The sequence below is a fragment of the Nyctibius grandis genome, chromosome 26, assembly GCF_013368605.1.
Source record: "Nyctibius grandis isolate bNycGra1 chromosome 26, bNycGra1.pri, whole genome shotgun sequence".
Lineage (NCBI taxonomy): Eukaryota > Metazoa > Chordata > Aves > Nyctibiiformes > Nyctibiidae > Nyctibius > Nyctibius grandis.
In genome coordinates this window covers 7,239,265-7,261,446 of record NC_090683.1, presented here as the reverse complement: position 1 = coordinate 7,261,446, position 22,182 = coordinate 7,239,265, and the positions used below count along the sequence as shown (strand labels likewise).

Genomic DNA, 22,182 nt, shown 5'->3' with positions numbered 1-22,182 from the left:
CAAGAAACCCTGCACAAATGCAGGGAGAAAAGAGCTCATTCCCGGCTGGGGGCACACACAGCATTGGGAAGCTGCTTGGCAGTGTGTCACTCTTCCCCGGGTGACATTAGGGGCAGAGCAAGAATGCTGATTTCTACATGCTGATTAGATACGGCAGCCTGGGCTCAGGGGCTGCGGACAATAGTGCTGTTGTGAACGAATCCAGCACACACAAACGTGCTTTTCTCAGTGTGCGAGAGAACTTCGCAGCCTTTGCTCCTCAACAGCCAAGCCCCCTCTCGGGCTGGAAGCCCGTTACCAGCTTTAGGGGGACCAAAGCAGCTCTGTGCCCCTTTCTCGCATCAGGCTTCCCTTACTTTCAAGAATTAACTATTTATACACCTGCCAGTCTTATACTGTGAGATGAGAGAGCAACAGACTCTGCACCTATTTTATCTTGTTTATTCCTATGTAGAGGAGAGCGAGGGAGAGGGACTCCTTTGAAAAGTCTGGTTAAATGAACCACTGTGGGAGTCCGAATACTCTTTATAGTCAAGCAAGCTGGTGGAGAAGTGAGTGCCAGAATATTAAGCTGCGTGCTGAATGGTGACTGCGAAGAGCAGCCCTTACAGTCCTCTTAGGAGGGGGGGAGAAAGGGACGGGGACACTCACTTGCCCAGAATTCAATCCCACTCTGAAGTCACAAGCCCAAGACTTCAAAGAAGGCTTCAAACAGTTGATGGCTGGGTTGTATATGAGTGTGGCAGATGCATGTTTTGGGTTCAGTTCGGCCGTGGCAGCATCCACATTTTGGTTTTCATTAGTTTCTAGCGGGCTGTACATTTCTGTGTCTTGCTCCGCTCTGGCAAGATCTGCATCTGAGCTCTGGTCCTGCTCACTCGGGCAGAATGCACATTTTTTTTTTTGGCTGCTACATGTTTTTTCGTTGTAGTCTTTTTTTTGGCTGTTCTAGAAGCAGCTGGGCACAAATTACTTTCATTCCAATATCATTATTTTCATACCACAGGCTTCCAGCTAGTTAGAGCTATACTGAGGAGAGTGGGGGGATAGCAATGACATTTCCCTTCAGTACAGAAAAACAAATTCACAAAACCAGAACCAGAAGCTTTCAAGAAAGATCCTGTCACTTTTGTATAACCCCAACCACCAGCTGCTTCACCTGCAGTGCTGAGTGCTGAATATGCCTGGGAGATGTCACCTGAATGTGTCCTGTGGGAAGGGAGACGTGCTTGCCAGATACTGCTGTGCTTAGGTGGAAAGGAGGAAGGCACGGTGATTGCATTACACAAGGATGATGAGAATAAATGCACACAGGTTAAGAGGACTTGCTGGTGACACTTGTGAGTCACCCATTGCGCTGTTAAAGCAGGGACATGGTTTTGTTCACTAATGTTTGCAAAGCCTCTGGGTACCCTGTGGAGTAAGAAAAAAGCATGGTGATGCTGAAGGCTGTTCTTGGCATAGCGCCTCGCTCAGTTTCTTTCCTCCCAGACTGCAGATGTGCATTTTCATGGTCTTGCAACCTGCACCCAGCACAGCATTCAGTCATTGCTTGAGCTTTGCATGTGCTGGTAACTCGGCTGCTGCAGTTCCCCCAACAGCCTTCGTGATGCAGCTGAAGTCTAAGACCTGCAGGGGAGAGTAGACACAAAATAATAAGTGAAAAGCTATCTTCACTTGCAGCTATTGACATAGCGAGGAAGGGGGCAGCTCGTGTCAGCTCAGACTGATGGATGGGGCATAGACAACCTGCAAATGCTCCACAGCCTTTAAGGACTCAGGATGGAGGGGGAGCTTATTAAAGGCAGGTGTTTCAGCTCCAAAATGAATACATGCGGCTAAGACCTCTGTGTTTTTCACTCAAGTGTATGTGTGAGTGTATTTCAAGAGCTAGAGAAAGGCAGTAGGACACAAATAGAAGTTAGGCAGTATGGCATTTGAGAGGATGCCTGGTTTGACTATTAGAAATTAACAGAGTCAAGCACTACACGTTTTCCAACGATGTTTATTTGTTTTCTGTAGCCCACTGACACAGCTGGATCTGGCAATGGAGCAGACTCTTTTTTCCTTAAAGTGTCTATGTGACATTCAGTCAAGGCTAACACTGTAGTCAAAGGCATTTAGAGAGGGCAGCAGCAGAAGCAATGAGAGGCGATGGGAGGAGGCTGTACAGCAGGGCAAGAGGGGCAGGGAGCACCTTCCCTCCCCCTGCCGCAGTGGAGACAGGGCGCAGGTACGCACGTAATCTTTTTGGTTATCTGTACCAGACAAACACAGCACCATGCAACACAAGCTGCAGCTGGAGATGGGTGGAGAGCAGGATATGGTTAGTTGCTGCAGTCTGCTTTATCGGAAGCTACATGCCTGGGGAGTGCAGCTGCCTGTGGCAGGGAGCAGGCTGATGAGGGACCAGGCTGTCAGCAGCTGGCACACAAGCTCCTGAGTGGTATTTGCTTGCTGAAGGGAACCACAACTCTCAGGATGCATCTGCTGAGATGACAGATCTCTCCCTTGGAGCCAGATCCATTCTGCTGTATTTCAAATGGAGTTCATAAAATACTGTGTAAGAGCCACCTATCTATTTTCTTCTTGGGAGGTGGACTACTGTGGTGTCTCATCAGGCTAAGGTTCCTTCCCTCCCCGCTCTGACCCAGACCTGCACCTTTCGTGGCGACCTGCTGTCCAGCCCAGCTGAAGGCAGCACCACCCCAAACATCATTTCTCTTCTACAGGAAGATTGGAAGAATACCTTCTTCTGATCGCACTCTGCTGCTAGCAATTCCACCCACCTCCAGCCCAGGTCCCACACAGCCCACCGCCCCACATGGTGTGTGCTGCAGAGCTCCATGCAGGCGCAGAGGCTGGGCCGTGGGTACAGGAGGGTGGCACGCACCCAGGATCGCTCCCTTTTACTTTGTTTCACCCAGTCACAGACCCTCCAGCACCTGAGTACTCCTCTGACAAGTGGTTCCTTCACCCCAAGCAACCCGCACAGCAGCAGCCAACCCAGAAGTCTCCATGGTGGGGGGTGACTGATGCACCCCGGTTTGCAGCTGGGACCTTTGCTCAGCCCCAGGGACTGAGAGAAAGGCTTTGGAAAGGCAGGCTGGCTCCTGCAGCCAGCACCAAGCCCTTGTCTCAGCCAGCTACTGTACAAAATGGACAACACACACACAGTATTTACAGCCTGTTTTTCACATGATGGAGCAGCTCTTGGCTCGGTCTTTCCTGATCTCCGTGTCATTCAGTAAGTCCGTCCTGCCAGACATCTGTGACGCCCGCTTCAGTCCCCGTTTGGAGTTGCTGCGCTTCAAGTTCTTGTGCACCCTGTTGACCGAGGCAAGTGTGGTCACGTGAAACACATCCCGCACGCTGTTCTCCGAGACCTTGGAGGAGCACTCTGCATAGGCCACTGCCCCGATCTGCCGCGCCAGCGCGCTGCCCTGCGGTCCAGAGAGAGCGGGAGGAAGAGGGAAGGAGGTTAGGAGAGCAGCGCCCTGCAAGGAGCATCCCTTCACATCCCCGCCAGCCCCACCAGAGCACCGCGGCACTGCCGGGAGCGTCTCTCACAACGTTTACTCATCACCTCTGTGAATAAAGTGCCAGTGTCTGTGCGAGCACCAGACGTGAGGGTGGCCCCCCCAAGCAGACAGTGCTACCGGGCGCTGGACCCTGAATCACTTGCACGTTCTCGCTAACGCGGTGCCACCGCTGCAGCTGGGACCTGGACAACCCTCTCGCCAGGACAGGCATCTGGGACCTGCCCTGCACAGCACAGAGCACTGCGCCACAGAGACTGGGTCTGTGTGCCAGCCTGGAGACACTGCTGGGTCCACTGGCGGCCGCAGCAGCCCGGCAGCAGACCCCCAGACCCCCCCAGCTGTGCCTTGCCCCCCCCCAACAGTGTTGCCCCAACACAGAATCTGAGCAGGAGAGTTACTGGGAGCAGAAAGACCTGCACTGAACTAGGAGATGCAGAAGCAAACACCCCACTTTAGCCTGTCCAACTTGTCAAGTCAGGTATCTCCACCACCTCTGAGGACAGACTTTTCAGCTGCTAACCAGGAGGCTGTTCAGGGGAGCATCAGGAGTAAGTCAAGGTCTGCCAGAGCTGGGGAAAAGAGCGCTGTAAGCATGAGCAGCTCCATGAGCCAAAATCAAACCAGCCTCAGACCGAGACCTGGGCACGGTGGGTCCTTTGCTGCTGAGCTTCCTTGCACTAGTAGGTCCTGCAGGAAAGTCCCCTCCTGACCTCCCCGAGCCCCACGGGGACAGCTGCTGACACACACCTGCTCGTGCGTCACCGGGATGAGGCGCTGCTTGGAAAGCTCCCGGAGCGTGTTTAAGTCTGTCCGCATGTCCAGCTTGCAGCCGACCAGCACAATCTTCGCGTTGGGGCAGAACTCCTGAGTTTCCCCTTGCCACTGCAGAGGAGACAAGAGGGAGAAGGTGCTCAGGGGCTGCTGGGGTACAAGACACTTCAAGAGGCCCAGCAGCACCTCCACATCAAGTTAATTTTGGCGGCAGCCAGCGAAAGGGTCAAGGTTGGAATGACAAAGGCAATCACAAGGTCTCAGCTCATCACTCCCAGCCCCTTTCCAGTGAGTCCAAGAGCCCCGTCCGAGACGCCCCAGCCCCGGAGGGAAGGACAGGCCAGGAGAGTTGTGCCATCAGTTCCTACCGGACAGTATCACCCAGCCAGATGCCTCCATGCCTCGCCGCCACAGCAGAGCCCACGAGCCTGGTCCACAGCTTCTCCGCTCCCACCAGGCAAGAGCACCTCCCTCTCCGCAGAGGAACGGCGGCTGTGGCAGCCCGGGGTCCCGGCACCTCCTGACCACCAGCACGCACGGCTGAACCGCCCTGGCCCGTCCCTGCACAGGACGTGGGACCGGACCGGGCTGCCCCACCGCCTTTAGGCGTCCTGCCCAGCCCTGCGGTGCCCGGTGCCAGCACCGCAGCCGGCCGTGGCCCCGTGGCAGCCTGCGTGCCCAGGTTTTGGGAAGCGGGGCAGGGGCACAGCCACGGTGGTCACCATGGCCAGGGGGGCTCCCGGTGAGGACGCAGCCGGGAGCAGCTCTGCAGACTGTGCTGAAGGTGGGGACAGCAGGGACAGCCCACAGTCGGTGCTCTGAATATAACACGAGGCTCTGACGGGATCAGGTTTGGAAAGCAGGCTCAGAGGCCAAGACCGTGTACTCCGGTGCGTGTGGCTTTTCCAAACAGGGGTCACAGTGTTCAGAAACTGACGAGCTCATCAATGACTGCCCCAGGCAAGGATGGGAACGGTCAGAGCGCCTCTCGGGTAACTTTGTGCTCACTTGTTCCAGATGTGCCCCGCAAACCTGCTAAATATAAGCTGCAGTCCCCTGCGCCAAGCCACGGGAGACCACTCCTGGGTATGGCTGTGTAAAAACAACGACCACACCGTCTGGGGCACAGATCTGGGACCCCACAGGTCAGCCTCGTTGGACCTTCTGAACCACAGTCAGCGGGGAGCTCTTTGCACAGCACACTCATTATTTGTTTATTATTGGGAGCTGCATGTTAAAGACATTAAGACATTCAGAGCGTAGCTACAGCCAGGGGAATAAAGAATTGAAACGATGGGAGGAGAAGGCCAGGGCAAACATCCCCTTCCTTTGCACTAACGGTCCCTTTCAGAGCTCCAAAAATGAATGCCCAATGTGCAGCTAAGTGAGTGCAGCAGTAAATCAAACCATCACCTGTGACATCCCCCAGGGGAGACCTGTACAGCCTGTCAGCATGTCCACACCCTGGTTACTCATCTAGTGTTTCTGATGTAGGAGGCAAATGATAGAGATTACCCCTGGCTAAAGATGTCCCTTGGAATCAGCAATTTCCTGCTACACTAACTGATGGTTAAGCATATACCCCAGGCAATTAGAAGGGGAAAGAAAACCAACCCCACAACCCAGTGTCCATAACCTGGTGGGGAAAGGAAGTGCCAAGAATGACCCAAGTTTCATTCAACCAATATCAGACCAAAGCAACTGCAAAATATGGAAGAATCATATTTTCCACCACGAGATGGGCTCAGGTATCTTCACCATGAACTCCCCTTCCCTGCTGCCAAGGATGTTTGTCCACCAGGACTCACACGCCTCCCCAGCACCCGGGCAGCACGCCGGGCTGCACGGCTCCTGCGATATTTCTGGTGTCACAGCCACACGACGCCAAGGGCTAACGCACCCATAAGAGCAGGAGGATGCAGTTCTTTTGGCGCTGGAACTCAAGCACCCTGATTTACCTGAAGGATGACAGTCCTCTAAGGGATTGAGCTATAGGGTCTGTTCTTCCCAGGCAGAGGTCACGGCTGTCTGTCATGACATGGGGCTCCCCAGCCTATGGAGAGAGGTGTGACCCTCTTCTCACGTGACTGACTCCTCAGGGAGCCGAAGATTTGCTGCGCTATCAAGGCTTGTCAGAACGAAGGTACCACCCCACGAAAACCCGCTTTGTACGAAACGAAGAGCTGCTTGTTTGCATCCTCTCAGATGCTCCTTCCCTTCAACTGTACATGCTGTACAGGCAGCCCCGGCATCAGAAGGGCAGCAATAATAAAGACTTTCTCTGCTGAATTAGCATTTTTGCCTGAAGCTTGAATAGGGAGTGTTATTTTCCTTATTTGTCTGATATCAAAAGCTAAAGCCCATTTCAGCTTCATGGTGTCTTAGGAATTTTCCTCACCTCCATAGGCTGCAAGCCTGCACCAAAGGAAACAAGGCATCTACTCAGAGGCACTTAAGAAATCCCCTGTGATTTAGGGTTTATTTTAAGTCACTGTATCAAAAGACATTTCCTAACAGTACTCACAGCATCTGTGAGGCTGCACAGGGAAGACCTTGCACTGAGCAGTGCGGACTCACATGAAGCATGTGCAGAGAGACATAAATAAATCCCAACCCCAGCTAATTATTGATGGGTTTGCATGCCATTAAGGTGTGATTTGCTTGCATTATTATTCTGCTGACTCCCAAGCTGAGCAGTGAATTCTTTCAGTGCACATGAAACACGCCTCCCTCCACCCAGCACGCTTGGTACCCAGGACCTGCTTTGGAAACGAACACTGAGCCATTGACCAAGTTATCTGAAGGGTCTTTGTCCCCTCACCAGGACACTCTGAGACACAGACCCACTTCTCAGCCCTCCCAGCAGCTGGGTAAGAGGCACTTGCTTCAGCACAACATTTGGCAAATCGTGGAGAGGCCAAGAGGGCAGTCGGCACAGTGTGACTCCTTCAGGCAGTGGCCAGTCCAGCCCCGGCAGCCTGGGGCTCACTGGGGAGGACAGCAACAGGAACCACTATTCTGTAGTGCTTTTCACGCCTGTCTCAGAGAGCTTCGCAAACGAGACGCCAGCCAAGACGCGCCTCTGGGGCAGGACGCAGCCGGCAGCGAGCTCCCTGCAGCTCTGCTGCGCAGCGGTGCGAGCTCCCCGAATGTCACGGAAGGAAGCAGGGAACAGCCCGGACCGAGGGATGCGAGTGGCCAGGAGGCCATTTACCCTCTCCCCTGAGCAGCATCCTGAGTTGCTGGCCTTCATGCCACCTCGGAGGGAAGCCTCGCACGCGAACCTCTCCCTGGGAGCCACCTGCTCCCCCCCGAGCGTGGCAGGCAGGGACCTGCTGGGAGGGCTGCCAGCGGAGCTCCACAGCGGATCCCCAGCCCCGGGGGGCTCCGGGACCTGCCAGACCTGCCAGCTGGAAATACCTGCTTTGCTGAAAGGCGCCAGCCTGCAGGTAGAAAACTCTCAGTGAGTAACGCAGAGCACAGCCAGTCAGCTCTGCCAGGGCGGACGGTGTCCAGGGCCCTGCAAGCTGCCCAGGCCAGTGGCATTGTGCCGTCTCATTTTATTCATTCACAGGCTTGAAATGCAGTGCCACAGCTCATTATTCTTGTTGTCAAGCTACAGGGAACAGATCACTGTCTTTCTTACTGTGCAGATGCTGAGCTGAGGGGACAGCCAAAAAACTGAGCTCTCTACTTGCATAGAAACAGGCACCGGGGGCCCCTTCTCAGCTGCTGCAAGCGACCCACAGCACTCACTGGTGGTTATGCTAACAAGAGGTGCACGACACTTTCCAAGGTCTTTACGAAAAACAGAAAAAAATGCCCTACATTTCTCTCTGTCCCCACATTTGTATGTGTGCATACACACAGACCCTACACACATTCTGCAAGCTACCATGAGCTGCACCATTCATTGGGCTCCTTTCAAATGGAAATATCTTCCGCACAGACCACGCAGGGAGTGGCAGCAGATGACCATCCTCATCTGAGCACGCAAACTCCAGCCAAGGCTTGGCCACAGGGCCAGAGCTTTCAGCCCTGATGCCAGCCTCAGGGAGCAGGGACCGCAGGGCTCCGCGCGCTGCTGCAGAGGAGCCATCTCGCCAGCCGGGAGGCACGCTGGGCACTCACCTTCTTGAGCACACTGTCCAGGGTCTCCGGGCGGCTGATGTCAAAGCAGATGAGCACAGCGTCCGAGTCCGGGTAGGCCAAGGGACGGACGTTATCGTAATATGCTGAGCCTGCAGAGAGGAGCGGGAGGAGAGCGGTGAGCAGAGAGTCTCATCCCACCGACTGCTTGTTACCTGAACGGGCGGGCGAGGACCCCCCACCCTCTGCCAGCAAAGAGATCTCTAACATGTAAGAACATGCCACGTGATGCAAACTGCTCTGGTGGAGATACAGGATGGTGACCCACGCTTCTGACCAGCGACCAGACGCCGTTAGCTTCAGCAGGGTTTGGTTTGCAGAGGATTTGGTCCCTTTGTTTAGGCGTGGAAGTCAGAGGTTTTCCTCCTGTGCTCTTACATTTATCCCTTTGCAGAGTGGAAATAAGTGTGTTTTGCACCCTCCTCCCTCCCTAGGAAGCATCTGGCAAGTAAGAGGCGGTGGAGCTGTGCTGCCAGGGCATGCTGGCTCACCGTGGAGAGGGGAGCTTGGAAGGGCTGTGACGGTGTAGAGCAGAACATGCCTCTTCACCACTTGCGCATGTACCCTACTACTTGTCATGCAGTTGCTGCACCACTAACAGTGGAAAGGTGTGGCTGAGAGAAGACAGGGAACGCTGCTGCTATTTTTTATCCTCTCTTGCTGTCTTTATACAGGAGAGCTTGCTCACACAGATTGTGAGGATTTAAGACAGGTAAAAAAAAGAATCGCCTTTTGCTCTGGATTTGTGCTGGAAAAAGTCAGACAGATTCTTTTGGCACATAAAAGATGTGACAGGATTTGGTGAACAAGCTAAGAACTGGAGGGGATGATTCTGTATTCTGCAGGATTTCTCAGTGAGCAGGCAGAGAGCCCAGCCTGAATCCTGCACAGCTTCTGCCCCACATGCACGCGCACACACCCCTTTGATGCGAATTTCCCTGTCTCTGTGCCTGCGAAGTCACCGGGAAGAGCAGCAGTTGGGATCCAGCACAGCAGAAGCAGACCCTGATCTCTGCAGAGCCCAGCCCTCTTCCTAGAGGGAAAGTCATGTTCCCTGCACGGAAAGGAGCCAGCCCCCGCGGTGCCTTGGCCGGCTCTGGGGCCAGGGGCTGCAGGCTGGCACATGAGGAGCCCCGGCGACCCCACGACCCAGCCTGGAAACTTCTGCCCTCGCCTCAGGCTCAAGCTGCTCCGGTTCGTGACGGGCAGCGCTGGCACCAGCGACCCGCTCCCTCCCGTGCTGCTGCGGCGCAGCACCGTGCCCCAGCGCCGGCCGAGGACGAGGCCGCTTTCGAAGGCAGCGCTGAGCTCAGCAGTGCCGAGCTCCCCTTTGGACTTTGTCAGTCTCGTGCCTGGTGTGAGTTTACCGGATGGGATGTGAGATCCAGCACTGATCTGCATGCTTGGATTTGCCGGGTCCATGTGCTCCCCCCCGATGTGCATAAGGGCACCTGCTCCAGACAGGGGCCCCCAGCGCGCTGCAGGAAAGCGTTCCCACACACATCCTCTCCCTGCAGCTCCTCAGCTTTACATAAACACTGCAGATAAATCTGTCCCCTCCCAGCCCAGGAATGCTCCTTTTGTAGAGGTGGTTTTGGCTCCGTTCAGCACAGACACTGCCACAGCAAACTGTATCGTAGCAACCCGCTGCTCCCCTCGCAGCCAGCCAGCTCCTGGGCAGAGAGCCCGCAGCGCCGGCGCGCAGCACAGCACAGCACGGCCCCTGGTCCCCCCAGAACCGCCACCGTGCCCACCCCCGTGCCAGGAGCCGTGCCCTCACCACTGCGACCACGGGAGGGAAGACCCCTGTGCTGGTGGGAGCAGCTGAGGGAAGGGATGCTCTTGGTCAAGAACCTAATTTTCTTAATGAAATCAAAATTGGCTTCGTATTCATTAACTTTCTGCTCTAACCCCAAAGCGCACAAGCAGCCCCAGGTAGTTCAACTCTCTGGCAGCAGGTAAGAGCCAGCGCTCATGGCCTTGGCTGCAGAAGCCTCTGCCCCACCCCAGGAGACGATGGAGACCGACGGTCAGTGCTGCCCAGGGCAGGAGAGCTGGGGTGCTCCAAACCGGGGTAATCTCCAGCTTGCTTTGGAGGTGGCTCTACTGAATCAGGAAATTCTGTTTGGGGGCTTATTCTTCTACTTTCTGCATCTATTACTTTTTCATTGAGTACGACAATTTTAAAAAAACCCCAAACACAAAAGCCTCAGCTCCCTCAGCTCCAGGTCTTCAGTTTCACTGATTCTGAGCACTCGACACCTTTCAGATATTCCAGCAAGACACCCCAGAGACCCACAGTCTGGCACTTCCGAACACACACGCACCCAAGGCAGATCCAGCCTTCCTCTACAGCATGAGTCATTCTCCCACTTGGCACCCAGGTTTGCAAGAAACGGGACCTAAGTGCATCTGTTCGTGATTAAAGAGAGAAAACTGGAGCAAGCCAAAAACCAGCTTAAAAATAAAATCCATGCAGTTGTTGTCTGAAATTCAGGGGCGGATACAGCCATGAGTAGCTCCTCTTTCGTACCAGCTGGCAGCCCCGCGCAGCGCCTGGCACTGGGACTCAGCGATGCCGCTCTCAGGCAGGGGACCGAGATGTGCCAGTTCATCTATGCCAACATAGCGTTAATCTTCATTTGCTCCCTATTAGCTGTTCTGAGAGATAATGAGTCTCCTCACATGGGCACCCTCCATCCAACAATAGCACGTTACAAACCAAGAAAGCAAATATGCACACGGAGCCGTGATCTGCCCTGCAAGGGGCTCCCGCAGCCCCAGCCAGCTCTGGCTTGAACGGAGACGAGCGCTGCCAAGACCCAAATCTTTCAGCATCGCACTTGTCTCGGAGGGCTCGCTGTGAGCTCCCCCCTAGAGCCAGCAACGCTGCGGCGCACGCTGCTTTCTGCAGGGACAGCCAAGAACATCCTTCACGGGATGAAGCAGAAATTCATCCCAGCTTTCTAGCGCTGCATCGGCAAGCCCGACGAGCCTCGGGCTACCTCCCCGCTCCGCGGTGCCAGACGAGCAGTGGCCTTCAGAGACCACAGAGGATGGCTTCTCTGCGAGACACATCCCACCGCCAGCTCAGCCAAGCCTTGGTCCGGAGGACAAAGCTGTTAACGCAGGACCAAGGTGCAGCTGTCCCAGTGTCCCCTCCCCATGCGTGGCAAGAAGCCCGCACCACCTCTCAGCCAGCACCAGACCCGAGGAGACCATCCCCTCCCTCCCTGCCACAGCTCCAAATCACCCCTCGCCAGCCTCGCGGCCTCCGGCGCTTCCCAAAATGGGCGTGAAACCCTCAGCATTTCCTGAGGCCAAGCAGCGCTTTCTGGAGCTGAATTCACAGCTCCACGGGGCCTTTTGTTGCAGATAAATTTATCTGAGCGACTGCTTACTAGCGGCGAAGGCGCTGTGTGCAGAGGCACGGCTCCGAGCCCCCTCCTCACCTCCCAGGCGGGCAGCGACTGCTGCTGTGGGAGCAGGACGCCCAAATCACCGCGTGCTTCCCCCACGTGGGTGGCTCCAGACCTGGTTAATATCACACAGGTGCCAGTGAAGGTAACGGCTTTTGTGATTAGTCGTTCCTCTGCCACGACAGATGATGATGGAGGTGTTAATAATAATGTTTTATTTATATCACACCTTTAAGACTGAAAACGAAATCTCTGTGCAATTCACAGACATGCCAGGCAGGAACAACCCACCCAGCCGCTCCTGGGTCAGACTGCAGCGGCGCAGAAAGGTGCTGCTGGGGCAGCCCAGGCAGCTCTGGTCCCTGCCCCTCACCCAGCTCCGAGGGGCTTCGAAGGGGCTCTCCCAGCCAGGCACTATTTGCATGAGAAAGGCACACATCCCCCCCACAGCCGGGCTATTGTCTCCTCCCAAGGACCATCGAGGGGAAAGCATAAAAATGCTGGATTGAAAACCTGGCGGCGAATGAAAGGCCAGAAGTGGCAGCTGTCCCGGACACCCCGTACGGAGAGGAGAGGCTGGTCCCCATGGTGAGCCCGAAAAAATCTCAGCTGCTTTTCCGAGACACCCAGGATGCTCCAGAGCTGCCATTTCCTCTGCAGATGCAACAAGAGGGCACGGAGTCACCCTAAAATATTTCCCACTGCTAGAAAAGGGGAAATCAGCCCAGAGAAACAATGGCAGAGTTTATGGTGGAGGGTGGAGAGGAATTCAGCCTCAGGGAACACTGAAGAGCAGCAGTTAAACAGCCCCAAAGGTCACGCTCAGCCCCTTTATCCTGCTGGGGACAGACCAGGCAGGAAATTTTTCTTCCGTGGTCCTTTTACTCAGCTTAGCTCGACCGTACAACGGCGCAGCCAGCGCCTGTGGGAACGGGCAGGTCACGGCTCCGGCCCCGGGGCTCCCCGACTGAGCACACAACGGGCTCCCATCTCCGTTTGCGAGGGTGAAGCCACCCGTGATGACACGTCACTCGTGTCCGCTGGCAGCCACCGAGCCCACGGCCACCTCCACCTCCCGCGAGGCCCACGGCACGGCTCCGGCGGCCTCCCCGGGGTTCTGCAGGTGCGTCCCCCTTGCACCATCCTGCGAGGTGCCTGCTGGAGCCAGGGAGCTCAGATGTCTCCACAGCAAAGGGCTTCTCAGAGACAATCTCTCGCTTAGGAGGAACCACAAGTGTGGTAAACTCTGCCTTGAAGATTTTAGTTGCCTTTATAAAGGCAGAAGGCAATGTTTGAAGGGCAATAGCTCAGCGTGCCTGGCATACTGACAGACCAGAACACACAAATGCCCTCCTCGTTCTTTATCATTAGTGCTGATGGGCTTCACAAACAGACCAGGAAATCAGCCCCTGCAGCCTCCCAGCTGCAATAGCTGCACATCACGGAGACAATGATCTGAACCATCATGAGTTCAGAGAGCAACTTCATCCTCCCAGCGTGAAATCAGACCCTCTTTGCTGAAAGAAAATCAGAGGATTTTTTTGTTTGAAGATTGATAAACTGCAGCGATATTCCTGAGCACCCCACAGGTCCCCGCTCCGCCGGCGCCCAGAGACGGGTTAAGGATCCCTGACCCTGGTTGGCGGATCATTGTCTGGAAGGGGAGGATAATGCAGATCCCACTGATGATACAAAAACATGTTTCTGACACTAATGCAGTGCTCATTAGAGTCCAGCCCAGAGGAGTGACAAGTGGTGGAGACAGGAATTAAAGCCCTGGTGACAGACTCAGAGACACCGGTAACGACGGGCTCTGGCAATGCTGCGGTCCAAAGCCCAGACCCGACAGCTCCAGTGTCACAAAAGAAGCAGCAATTAGTGACATTAGAGATTAAAGGAGTGGCACTAAGAGCAAAGCAGACCTGACGGAATAGAGCCGAACAGAGCAGCCATCGTGCCAAGCTCCGCTCTGCAGCGAAGACCCGGCCGGCCACGCATGAAACGCTGGGCTGACAGACACGTGCTGCACCCTCTCCAGATCTCATTACTGGAAACCTGTCACTCAGGAGGAGGCTGTTCTGCTGGATTTACCGGCAGAGGAATCCCCAGCCCGGGCAGGCACAGGGTGCTTCTGCCTTGTCCTGATCCTGTGCCCTGTCTCACATATGCAGCTCTCAGGGGTTCAGAGGAGCTTGCTCAGATGCAAACCTCACCCTGCTGGCATCTCTGGGGGAGCATCTCTGAGTGTCTGGGCTGGGAGGGCTGGGGCTGCAGAGGCAGCCCGAGTAGCTGGTCCAGGCTTCTCACCACATGCTGGAAGTCAAGCCTGTGGCAGCTGACGAGGGAGACAAATGGGAGCCAGAAGTCCCTTCCTGGCACTTTTGCCATGTCACGAGGGCACTTGGCATTGCCACAACCTGCCTGTCATCCTTTCTATGGGGTACAACAAGGACTAGGAGTGGCAACAGATTCCCAGAGCACAGCCAGCGCACGCTGTGGCTTTGGGGAAGGCGCCCGAGGGCTGAACGACCACAATTACCCTTATGCAGTGTCGCACATTTCAGGTTTGCTGTGCATAGGCAGCAGATCCTTCCCTGACTGCTCGGCTGCCAGATAAGGTTTCACCCCACAGGGAAGGCTGGGCCTGTACACTTGTGAAGTTTAATCGAGTGGAGATTTTTATCTTCAGAGTGTGGGGCAAAAGGAAAGCTGCGTCCGTGTCCTCGCCGCACACAGGGGGCCTGGGGCACTCGCCGACCGGCTCCTTCAGAGCTCTCCCTCCCACAAGCCCCCATCAGCCGTCCCAAAGCGCACCCGCAGTGTTCGGTGGGGCGAGAGGGGCATCCTTGGCACCACGCTGCGGGAGGGATGTTAGAAAGGCAAGCCACCACAGGCAGAGGACGAGGCGTGACTGCCCTGCTCCAGGGAGTTTCTGCAGGTCTGTTTATGCGACCGCCTCGATAAGGAGCTTCCGCTTGCCCTGAACATGTGTTAGAACAGCGCTAGAGCAGCATCGGGAGGTGCCACGGGTGCCACGGAGCAGCCAGGCCGACAGAAGAAAGGGGAGAGCAGAGCGGTGCTGTCCTTGCCCACAGGAAAGAGCGGATCACCTCCGTGCCGTGGGGAAGGGGTCTGCATCAGAGCCGGGAACAAACCACCCCACAGAAAGCCCTTCCTTGCCTACGAGGTCGCAGCAGCCAGCAGGGTCGGCTCGTTGTCACTAATGGCACCGTTCCTCAGCACCCTCGGTGACTTCCAGGACACCCCACAGCCCCACAGAGGCTGAACCTCCCGGATCCGTAGGGGAGAAAGGATGGATGCTGGCACAGGGCACGCTGCCCTTGCTGCAGGGGGGTGCAGGAGAGGCCACCTCCGTCCCTGAGCCACACAGCATCGCAGCACCCCACACCATGCCCAGCAGGATGATCCTCCCAGGGACTGTCATGTCATGTCATGTCTTCTCAGGTCCATCCTCCACCCACTCCAGCATAAGCATGTCTGCTGCTGTTTCTGCTGCAACTCTAAACTTGAGTCCGACTGGTTACTGGCCTGCCTGAGAATGTGACCCAGCTGCACATATTTTTAGGCTTAACCACGTATTTGTGCTGAGGCAGAACACAAGTATGCTGGTTTCAGGCTCCCAGCCTCAACAGGGAGCATGGGAGGAGCTATTTTGGTATGGAAAGGGCAGCTCCACATTTTTTCTCTGCCTCAGAGTGCAAGTGGCATTGAACCCTTCTCAAGACAGAACTTGCTCTTGCACTTTGGAAGAGGCAGCCATGGCAATCCCGGAGCCGCGCGCTGGGAATCCAGGCGCACACAGCCTCAGCATCCATGGAGATGCTGTCACTAAACTCGGCCCCTTTCAGCTCACTAATCTCATCAACATTCCTCGGTAGTTCCCCTAAAGAACGATCTGTTACCGCAGCCCGTAGGTTCCCACAGAGGCCATACCAAGGCAGACTGTTTGCTGAGTACAGGCGAAGAGGGAGGCGGAGGGGGGTTTGCAACTCACAGTGTTATGCTTGTCTTGAAAGCACATCTGCTTAAGAGACAGAAGCCCCGGCGAAGGACTGGCAGCCGTGCAACTCCCCTGTCGTGAGCTGCGGCTCGGAGCGGGGCACAGCGGCACTGCTGACCCCGCGGGCGCTGAAATCAGCCCCACGGACACTCGCTGATCCCACGGGGAACACAGCTGTCGTGTCGCTGAGGAAAACCTGCCTGCCCGGTGCATGCCGAGAGGTTATTGCCCTCCCTTTCACACCTCTGAAGCAGGGAAATGAAACTCGCCTACTCTTTGCAAAGCATCGCTAATGATCACAGAACCATCCGCCCTTCCTCCACCTGCCGCGAGGAAGAACGCTCTTCCTGCCGGTCCGGGGCACCGGCAGCGCGGGTCGGGGAGGCACCCAGCCCTCCGGGAGCAGCACTCCCAAGCCGTCAGGCATCCTGTCGAACAGGAGTTTCCCCCGCCACAAGACGCTGGCGCCGTGCAGAGTTGTTTGTGTGCCGAGCACTTTCAGCCAACGGGCAGCAAGGAAAGAATGTGCCAGAACGGGAGCACAAAGAGCAGCAAAGCACCGTGTCCTCCGTAAGGCTCACGAGAGGGGTGCCAGGGCACGGCAGCTCCCTGGAGCAGGAACCCTCTTCACCCCGTACGGCGGGTTCTGCACCCCTTCCCTCGCACACAAAGATGCTTTTTAATGGAGGCTTCAGAAAACGGCGTGTAGTGCAGGCTTTCAGGGGGACAGGAGGGACGGGACATCCCTGCTGTGCTCTAAGATGGCACCTGAAGCAATGTCACTCCCACAGCGTGCCTCGAGGTGGGACTAACTTAGAAACAAACATGAAATGCAACAAGCACCTGCAGATGATGGACAAGGGGTCAAGCTCAAACTTGGTTCACTTTTCTCCCTGGTAGTTCCTAGATCTAAGGCACTTCAGGCAGTGCAGGGTCCTCGCATTTGAGATCTGAGCAGCACAGATTTCATCCTCCTGAAGGATTCTCAGTGCTGGAAACTCTCCAGAGTCACCCTCCAGCTTCAGAAAACTTATCAATGGACAAAGGGTTAAAAGTCATTTAAAGGAAATCAGAGGTCCCAATACAATGTGGGAGCCATTCATTTCTCCATCACTTCTGTCCACCCCATGGCAATATTTCTCTAACTCGATTCACTGCCTGCCAGCTGCTAATGTCATAGCCTGCATTTGCCACTTAGCAGGAGGGGCAAATTCAGCCTCAAAGGCTGCATTTTCACACACACTTATATCAGCTGGTGGCACAAGCCCCAGGGAGCAGACAGCACACCGGTTTGCAGAGATTATCAACGGGACTCCAGAGCGGCCAGGAGGGTTGTGGCCACGCTTGGTTGCAATAAAGGGAGTTTTCCAGGCAGACTGCTCTTGCTCCGACACCCATTGCTAGATGATGCTCAGCTCACCCGGTCCAGCTCCCAGAGTCTCCGACAACTTTCACAACTAACTACGGGGCAAGGGGGAATTAAAGAAAAAAATCAAGTCAGCTCCTCTATGCAGCCTCTCTTCTGGAGGAGACCTTCAGTTCCAATTACTTATCTAAGAGATGGCGAGTGTTTAAAATATAAAGGGCAATCCTGGCAGGAGGAGGGGAGCAGTTTCCCAGCACCTCCCTTCGCACTCTTGCTGGGATGGAATTTATCATGAACAATAAGCCCCCGCCTGCGAAGCTGCTTAAAAGAGACAGGAGGGAGCACAGAGACAAGGGAAAGTGCCCCCCAGTGCCTGTCATTCTGCGCAAGGAGGGCAATTAGCCACTCAATCCCTTCAGCTCAGCCGGTTCAATTCGCTATTGTGCAAAACTTCTTTTACCAAAGCTCCTGTTCACAAGTGTCTCCAAAGGGTAGTGGAAATTCAACAGCAGCTTGCAGTCTACAGCTAAAAATATCAGCTTGATTACTAGGGAAAATTGCTGTGTATTGCTTTGCAGGACTGTTTATTGAAGAACTAGCTCCTGTGTATTTCGAATCAAAGCTGCAACAGAAGGGAATTTATCTGGAAAACTATCTAGCGAACTCTATCTACAACAAAGCTATTAAAAAGGTCTTACATTTTTCATAAGGAGAAGGGAGAAAGAATCAAAGTCCATTTCCTCTTGGCTACAGAGATAAACATTAGACAAACTTATATCTCTTGTTGAAAAGGGTAAAAATGAATGCATGACAGCATCAGATGCAGGTATCAGATGCATATACACAGCTTTAAAGACTTTTTATCATGTCCTTTTCCTTTAACATCGGTAAGATCAAAGCCCAACATTCTGGAGAATTCCTAAAAAGCAGATGATGCATCAAACGTGCTTCCACAATCTCAACAGGTGAAGTTTTTCACGTCAAATACAGACCCTCAGAGCAAAGCCACTGAGTGCCTAACAAAGATACCGACCCAGTCCCCTTTTGCAGGCTGCAGAAGTCCACGGTTTGGAAACTCCTACAGCCACAGGGGTGACCAAGCTGCGGGTGTACGCACAAGCACACCCCGGTGACACGCAGGGCTGGCCACCCTCACTCCCAATGCACCCCGATCCGGACTCACCCCGTCGGAGCAGCTCCAGGGAACCCTCTATGGGGAAGGCCCCCAGGTCAACCAGGATGGCTTCGCTGTTACCACATCTGAGGGACTTCACGCAGACACGTCAGCCCACCACCATCCACCATGCAACGACTTCTACGTTGTAGCCACCACGCTGTGCTTCAAGCACAAGTCCCAGTCAAACGCTGAGAGCCCACGCTTCATCCACGGCTCCAGCACCAAGAGCTGCCCTAAGAGCCAGCATCCTTGTGGCTCCCATCACAGCACATGTCGTGTGGGCAAAGCAAAAGACCCCTCTTTGTCTCAGGGAATAAAAAGCAGTAAAAGCAAGGTCTCCTGGGTCAGGAAGCTCCAAAACAGACCCAACAAACACATTTTACACGTTAGAGCTAGTCCAAGACTCAGTAAAGCCACTACTCTAGGCAGAGCTGTGCCGATCCTACAGCTGTAATTTGATGGATGTAAAATTACAGCATGGAATTTGAGTGTACAAGAGCAAAGAAAGTCCTAGGTCATGCTTTAATTTACTATTGCTCTTGGACACTGAGAGGACTTCATTTGTCATAAGGACTCCAGAAATTATGGGGAAAGAGCATCAGCAAGCTTGTGATGTACGTACACCAACAGAGCATGGCATTCAGCTGCACCATGTGCACACAGCAGTCCAAAAAGGTTGTCAGAGGTAAATTAAAAGGTGCACATGAACTTTGCTGGATGCCAATATTTTATTAGCTCTGCATCAAGCACTTCACTTGCAACTCGCGCCTGCACAGAAAGACAGCATGAACTTTGGGAAGGGTCTCGGTGGGCTGGGACAGCTGTGCCTACAGCTTCATGCAGAATCACAGCTGAGGACACAAAGAGGCAAAACCAAACCAAACCAAAGAAAAACCCCAAAGAACCCCAGACGCTGTGTCACAGGGAGTGATGAAAGGACAGCGCATTCCCGCAGCGCATTCCTCTCCAAGGTGAGGTCTCCCTTCTCGGGCTGCGCCTTGCCTCTCCCCGCTCCCCCCCCGGCCCCACCTGGCTCCCAGAGCTGGTTTTGGCGTTACTCGGTTGTACCCCGGCACGGGCACGGATGGAGCCGCTCCCACGCGAACGCAGCACCCGAAGGCAGCGCAGAGCCGCGCCTGGGAGCCCGCACCGCGCCGGCTGCGGGGAGGGAGACCAGACCGCCCGGCGCGGCGGTGCCTGGAAGCCACGCCGGGGCAGCGGGGGCTGCGCGGCGGCTGCCCGGGACCCCGCCTGGGGCGCGGGGCCCCCGCTCCAGCCCCCGCCCGGCCCGCCCCGGGGGAGACCCTCGGCGGGGGGACGCGCCCGGCCCCGCCGCCCCCCGCAGTGCCCACCTGAGGTGTCCCACATGTTGAGCTCGGTGCGCTGCTTGTCGATCTCGAAGCTGGCCGTGTAGTTCTCGAAGACGGTGGGCACGTAGCTCTGGGGGGACGGAGGGGAGAGCAGAGGTGAGGGGAGCCCAGCCCAGCCGCCCGCCCGCCCGCCGCCGCCGCCGCCGCACCTCGGGGTAGCAGTCCTTGGCGAAGACGTGCAGCAGCGCCGTCTTGCCGCACTGCGTGTCCCCCACCACCACGATCTTGCAGCGCGCCAGGTGCCCCTCCATGGTGCGGGGCCGCGCCGCCCGCGCCGCCGCTTTACCGGGGCGGCCCCGGCCTGGCCGCGCCCCCGGCCCCGGCGGCACCAACCAGGCGCGGAGCGGAGCCGGCGCTGGGCAGGGCCGCGCCGCCACGGCCGTCCCCGGCCTCCTCCCGCCGCCCCCGGCCGCCCGCCGCCACCCGCGGCCCCGGGAGCCGCCCCCCGCCGCCCCCTCGGGGCGTCCCCCCGGGGGCAGCCGCGGCTTATCGCGACCGGCGCGGGGGCCGGAGCGGGGCCTCTCCCGGCACCGGCCGCGGCCCCGCCGGCGCTGCCACTGCCCGGCCGCGGCCCCCCCCGCCCGGCTCCCGCTGCCCCACGGGCCCTGCCCGGTACCTCCCGCCGCGTCACGGCCAGAGGGCTCGGTCCGGACGCACCGGCCCCGCAGCCCCGCGCTGCCGAGGCGTGCGGGCAGGGCAGCGGCTGCCGCTCCCTGCGCGGGAGGTGCCCCCTGTCCCACCGGGGTCCTTCAGACCTGGCGCTGCCAAAGGAACGGGACTCGTTCCCCCGGCATTTCAGCCAGCTCTGCGCGAGTTTTAAGAATCCCGAATCTCCGACGTCCGTGACCAGGTTACACTGGTGAGGAGCAGACCCATCTTTTGTACGGGCTGCACCGCCCCAGGCCTGCCTCACAGCCTTCTGCAAAGAGGGCAGCAATTTCTGCTTTCCATCCCTCCCCGAGTACGGACGGTGCATCTATAAATTACAGGCAGTGATTTTAATTAGCAGAATTATTGAAAAAGGAAAGGCTCCTCTACTGCTAATATTTTGCTGGCCATATTGCGGAAAGATTTACCATAATGGCAAACTTTCATTTGTCAGAGACGAGCTGTCTGTCACAAAATGCAGTAAAAATAGAGACAATGAAGACAAAGCAAGCCTGAAGAAGTGGAAATTAATGTTTTGGCAGAGAAACCGGATTTATTAATGGACTGAGGGGGCAGTTTGTTTTTGCTGAAATTGCAGTCATTTTGCATACATAAATATTGGTGCTGTGCATGAAGTAGGGATGAGTAAAGAACAGAGACATGGTGCAAGGCATGGTGACATACGGGTACCCAGTGGTTTTGAGAGCTGCTTTGCTTTCTGCCGGGCCTGCCCGGCGAGCACCAGCTGGGATGTGTCAGCCTCGGTCACCACGTGCTTTGGAGAGCCGTCCGCCTGCGAGCCTTTGCGTGGTCATGGGCCACAGAGGTCCTGTGTCTTGGGATGCGCCCCCGGGGCAGGGGCCAAGTGCAAGTGGGACTGAAGGCGTGTTCTCAGCTCCTTCAGTTGGTCAAATGAGAATTCAGGTCCCCCCTCATCTTATCATCACATACCAGGCAAGACCTCAGAGCATGAGGCTGTCCTGGGATCACGGTAGTGTAGCTCATGTCCTCACCTGGTCTGACTCCAGCATTATATGGGCCAGGAAACTGTTGTCAGTCAATTCCTCGTTCTGTAGCTTTGTGATGTGTATTGCTGCAGCATCTCTGTGCCTCCCAGTCTTGCCTTAAGCGATGTCATGAGTAACTGTCACACGCTCATTTCCTTCCACCCTCCCCAGGGAAAGGAGCTTGTGCAGCACTGTGTCATGTTTTGTAAGGCCTGTAGGGTTTTCTGGCTGCCTTACACGTGTGCACGTCGCTCAGCTTTTATGTGGAGGAACGGAAAGAAAAGTTCATTGTGCTGTGACTGCAGGTAGGGGAGCGCGGGGTGGCCACGGGTGTCACCTGGAGCAAGCTGTTCCCCCAGCCGATACCCTTTCTTCTGAAAGCTTTTCACTGTAGTTCTCAATAGGAATTATTTTTTTGCTTCCAACCAACAGATTATTGTGACCCTGCTTCAGAGGAAGCAGGAAACGTTTGGCAGTGGATACTCAAGACCGGCATTTGACTTCCCCCGGGGAGGGAAAGCAGCTGCGAGTGCCTTTTGCTCAGAGCCACTTGGGGCACTGCCGCTGCTCAGCCTTGTGTCCCATTTGGTGCAATGCACCTTTTGGCAGGCAGCACTTGCAAAATACGTTAGGCAACCTACAGTCACGGTGTAAATTTTCAGAATAGGATGCAGAGAGTGACATGCTGTGACTATCACCGCGGCTGGTGAGG

General features: G+C 55.8%; 1 protein-coding gene across 2 annotated transcripts; it reads right to left on the bottom strand.

The window, feature by feature from the left end:
* Positions 1 to 1,560: 1,560 nt before the first annotated feature.
* On the bottom strand, positions 1,561 to 20,066 carry RND2 (Rho family GTPase 2). 2 transcript variants are annotated; one of them, XM_068418674.1, is made up of 6 exons: positions 19,965 to 20,066; positions 19,798 to 19,885; positions 8,445 to 8,554; positions 4,290 to 4,424; positions 3,185 to 3,443; positions 1,561 to 1,629 (listed from the first exon to the last, which is right to left on the bottom strand). In XM_068418674.1, the coding sequence occupies exons 1-5, from the start codon at positions 20,064 to 20,066 to the stop codon at positions 3,195 to 3,197; spliced, it is 684 nt and encodes a 227-aa protein (XP_068274775.1). In that variant the 3' UTR covers positions 1,561 to 1,629; positions 3,185 to 3,194. The 2 variants fall into 2 exon arrangements, with proteins under 2 accessions (XP_068274775.1, XP_068274774.1); XM_068418673.1 differs by lacking the exon at positions 1,561 to 1,629 and having other exon boundaries at positions 2,084 to 3,443.
* Between the last annotated feature and the right edge of the window lie 2,116 nt (positions 20,067 to 22,182).

Excerpts from the sequence above, each read along its gene's own strand:
- RND2 (XM_068418674.1), bottom strand. The coding sequence starts at position 20,066 with ATGGAGGGGCACCTGGCGCGCTGCAAGATCGTGGTGGTGGGGGACACG. Across the intron at positions 19,886-19,964 it reads CCAAGGACTGCTACCCCGAG|AGCTACGTGCCCACCGTCTT; the intron begins GTGCGGCGGCGG and ends CCGTCCCCCCAG. Across the intron at positions 3,444-4,289 it reads TCCCGGTGACGCACGAGCAG|GGCAGCGCGCTGGCGCGGCA; the intron begins GTGTGTGTCAGC and ends TCTGGACCGCAG.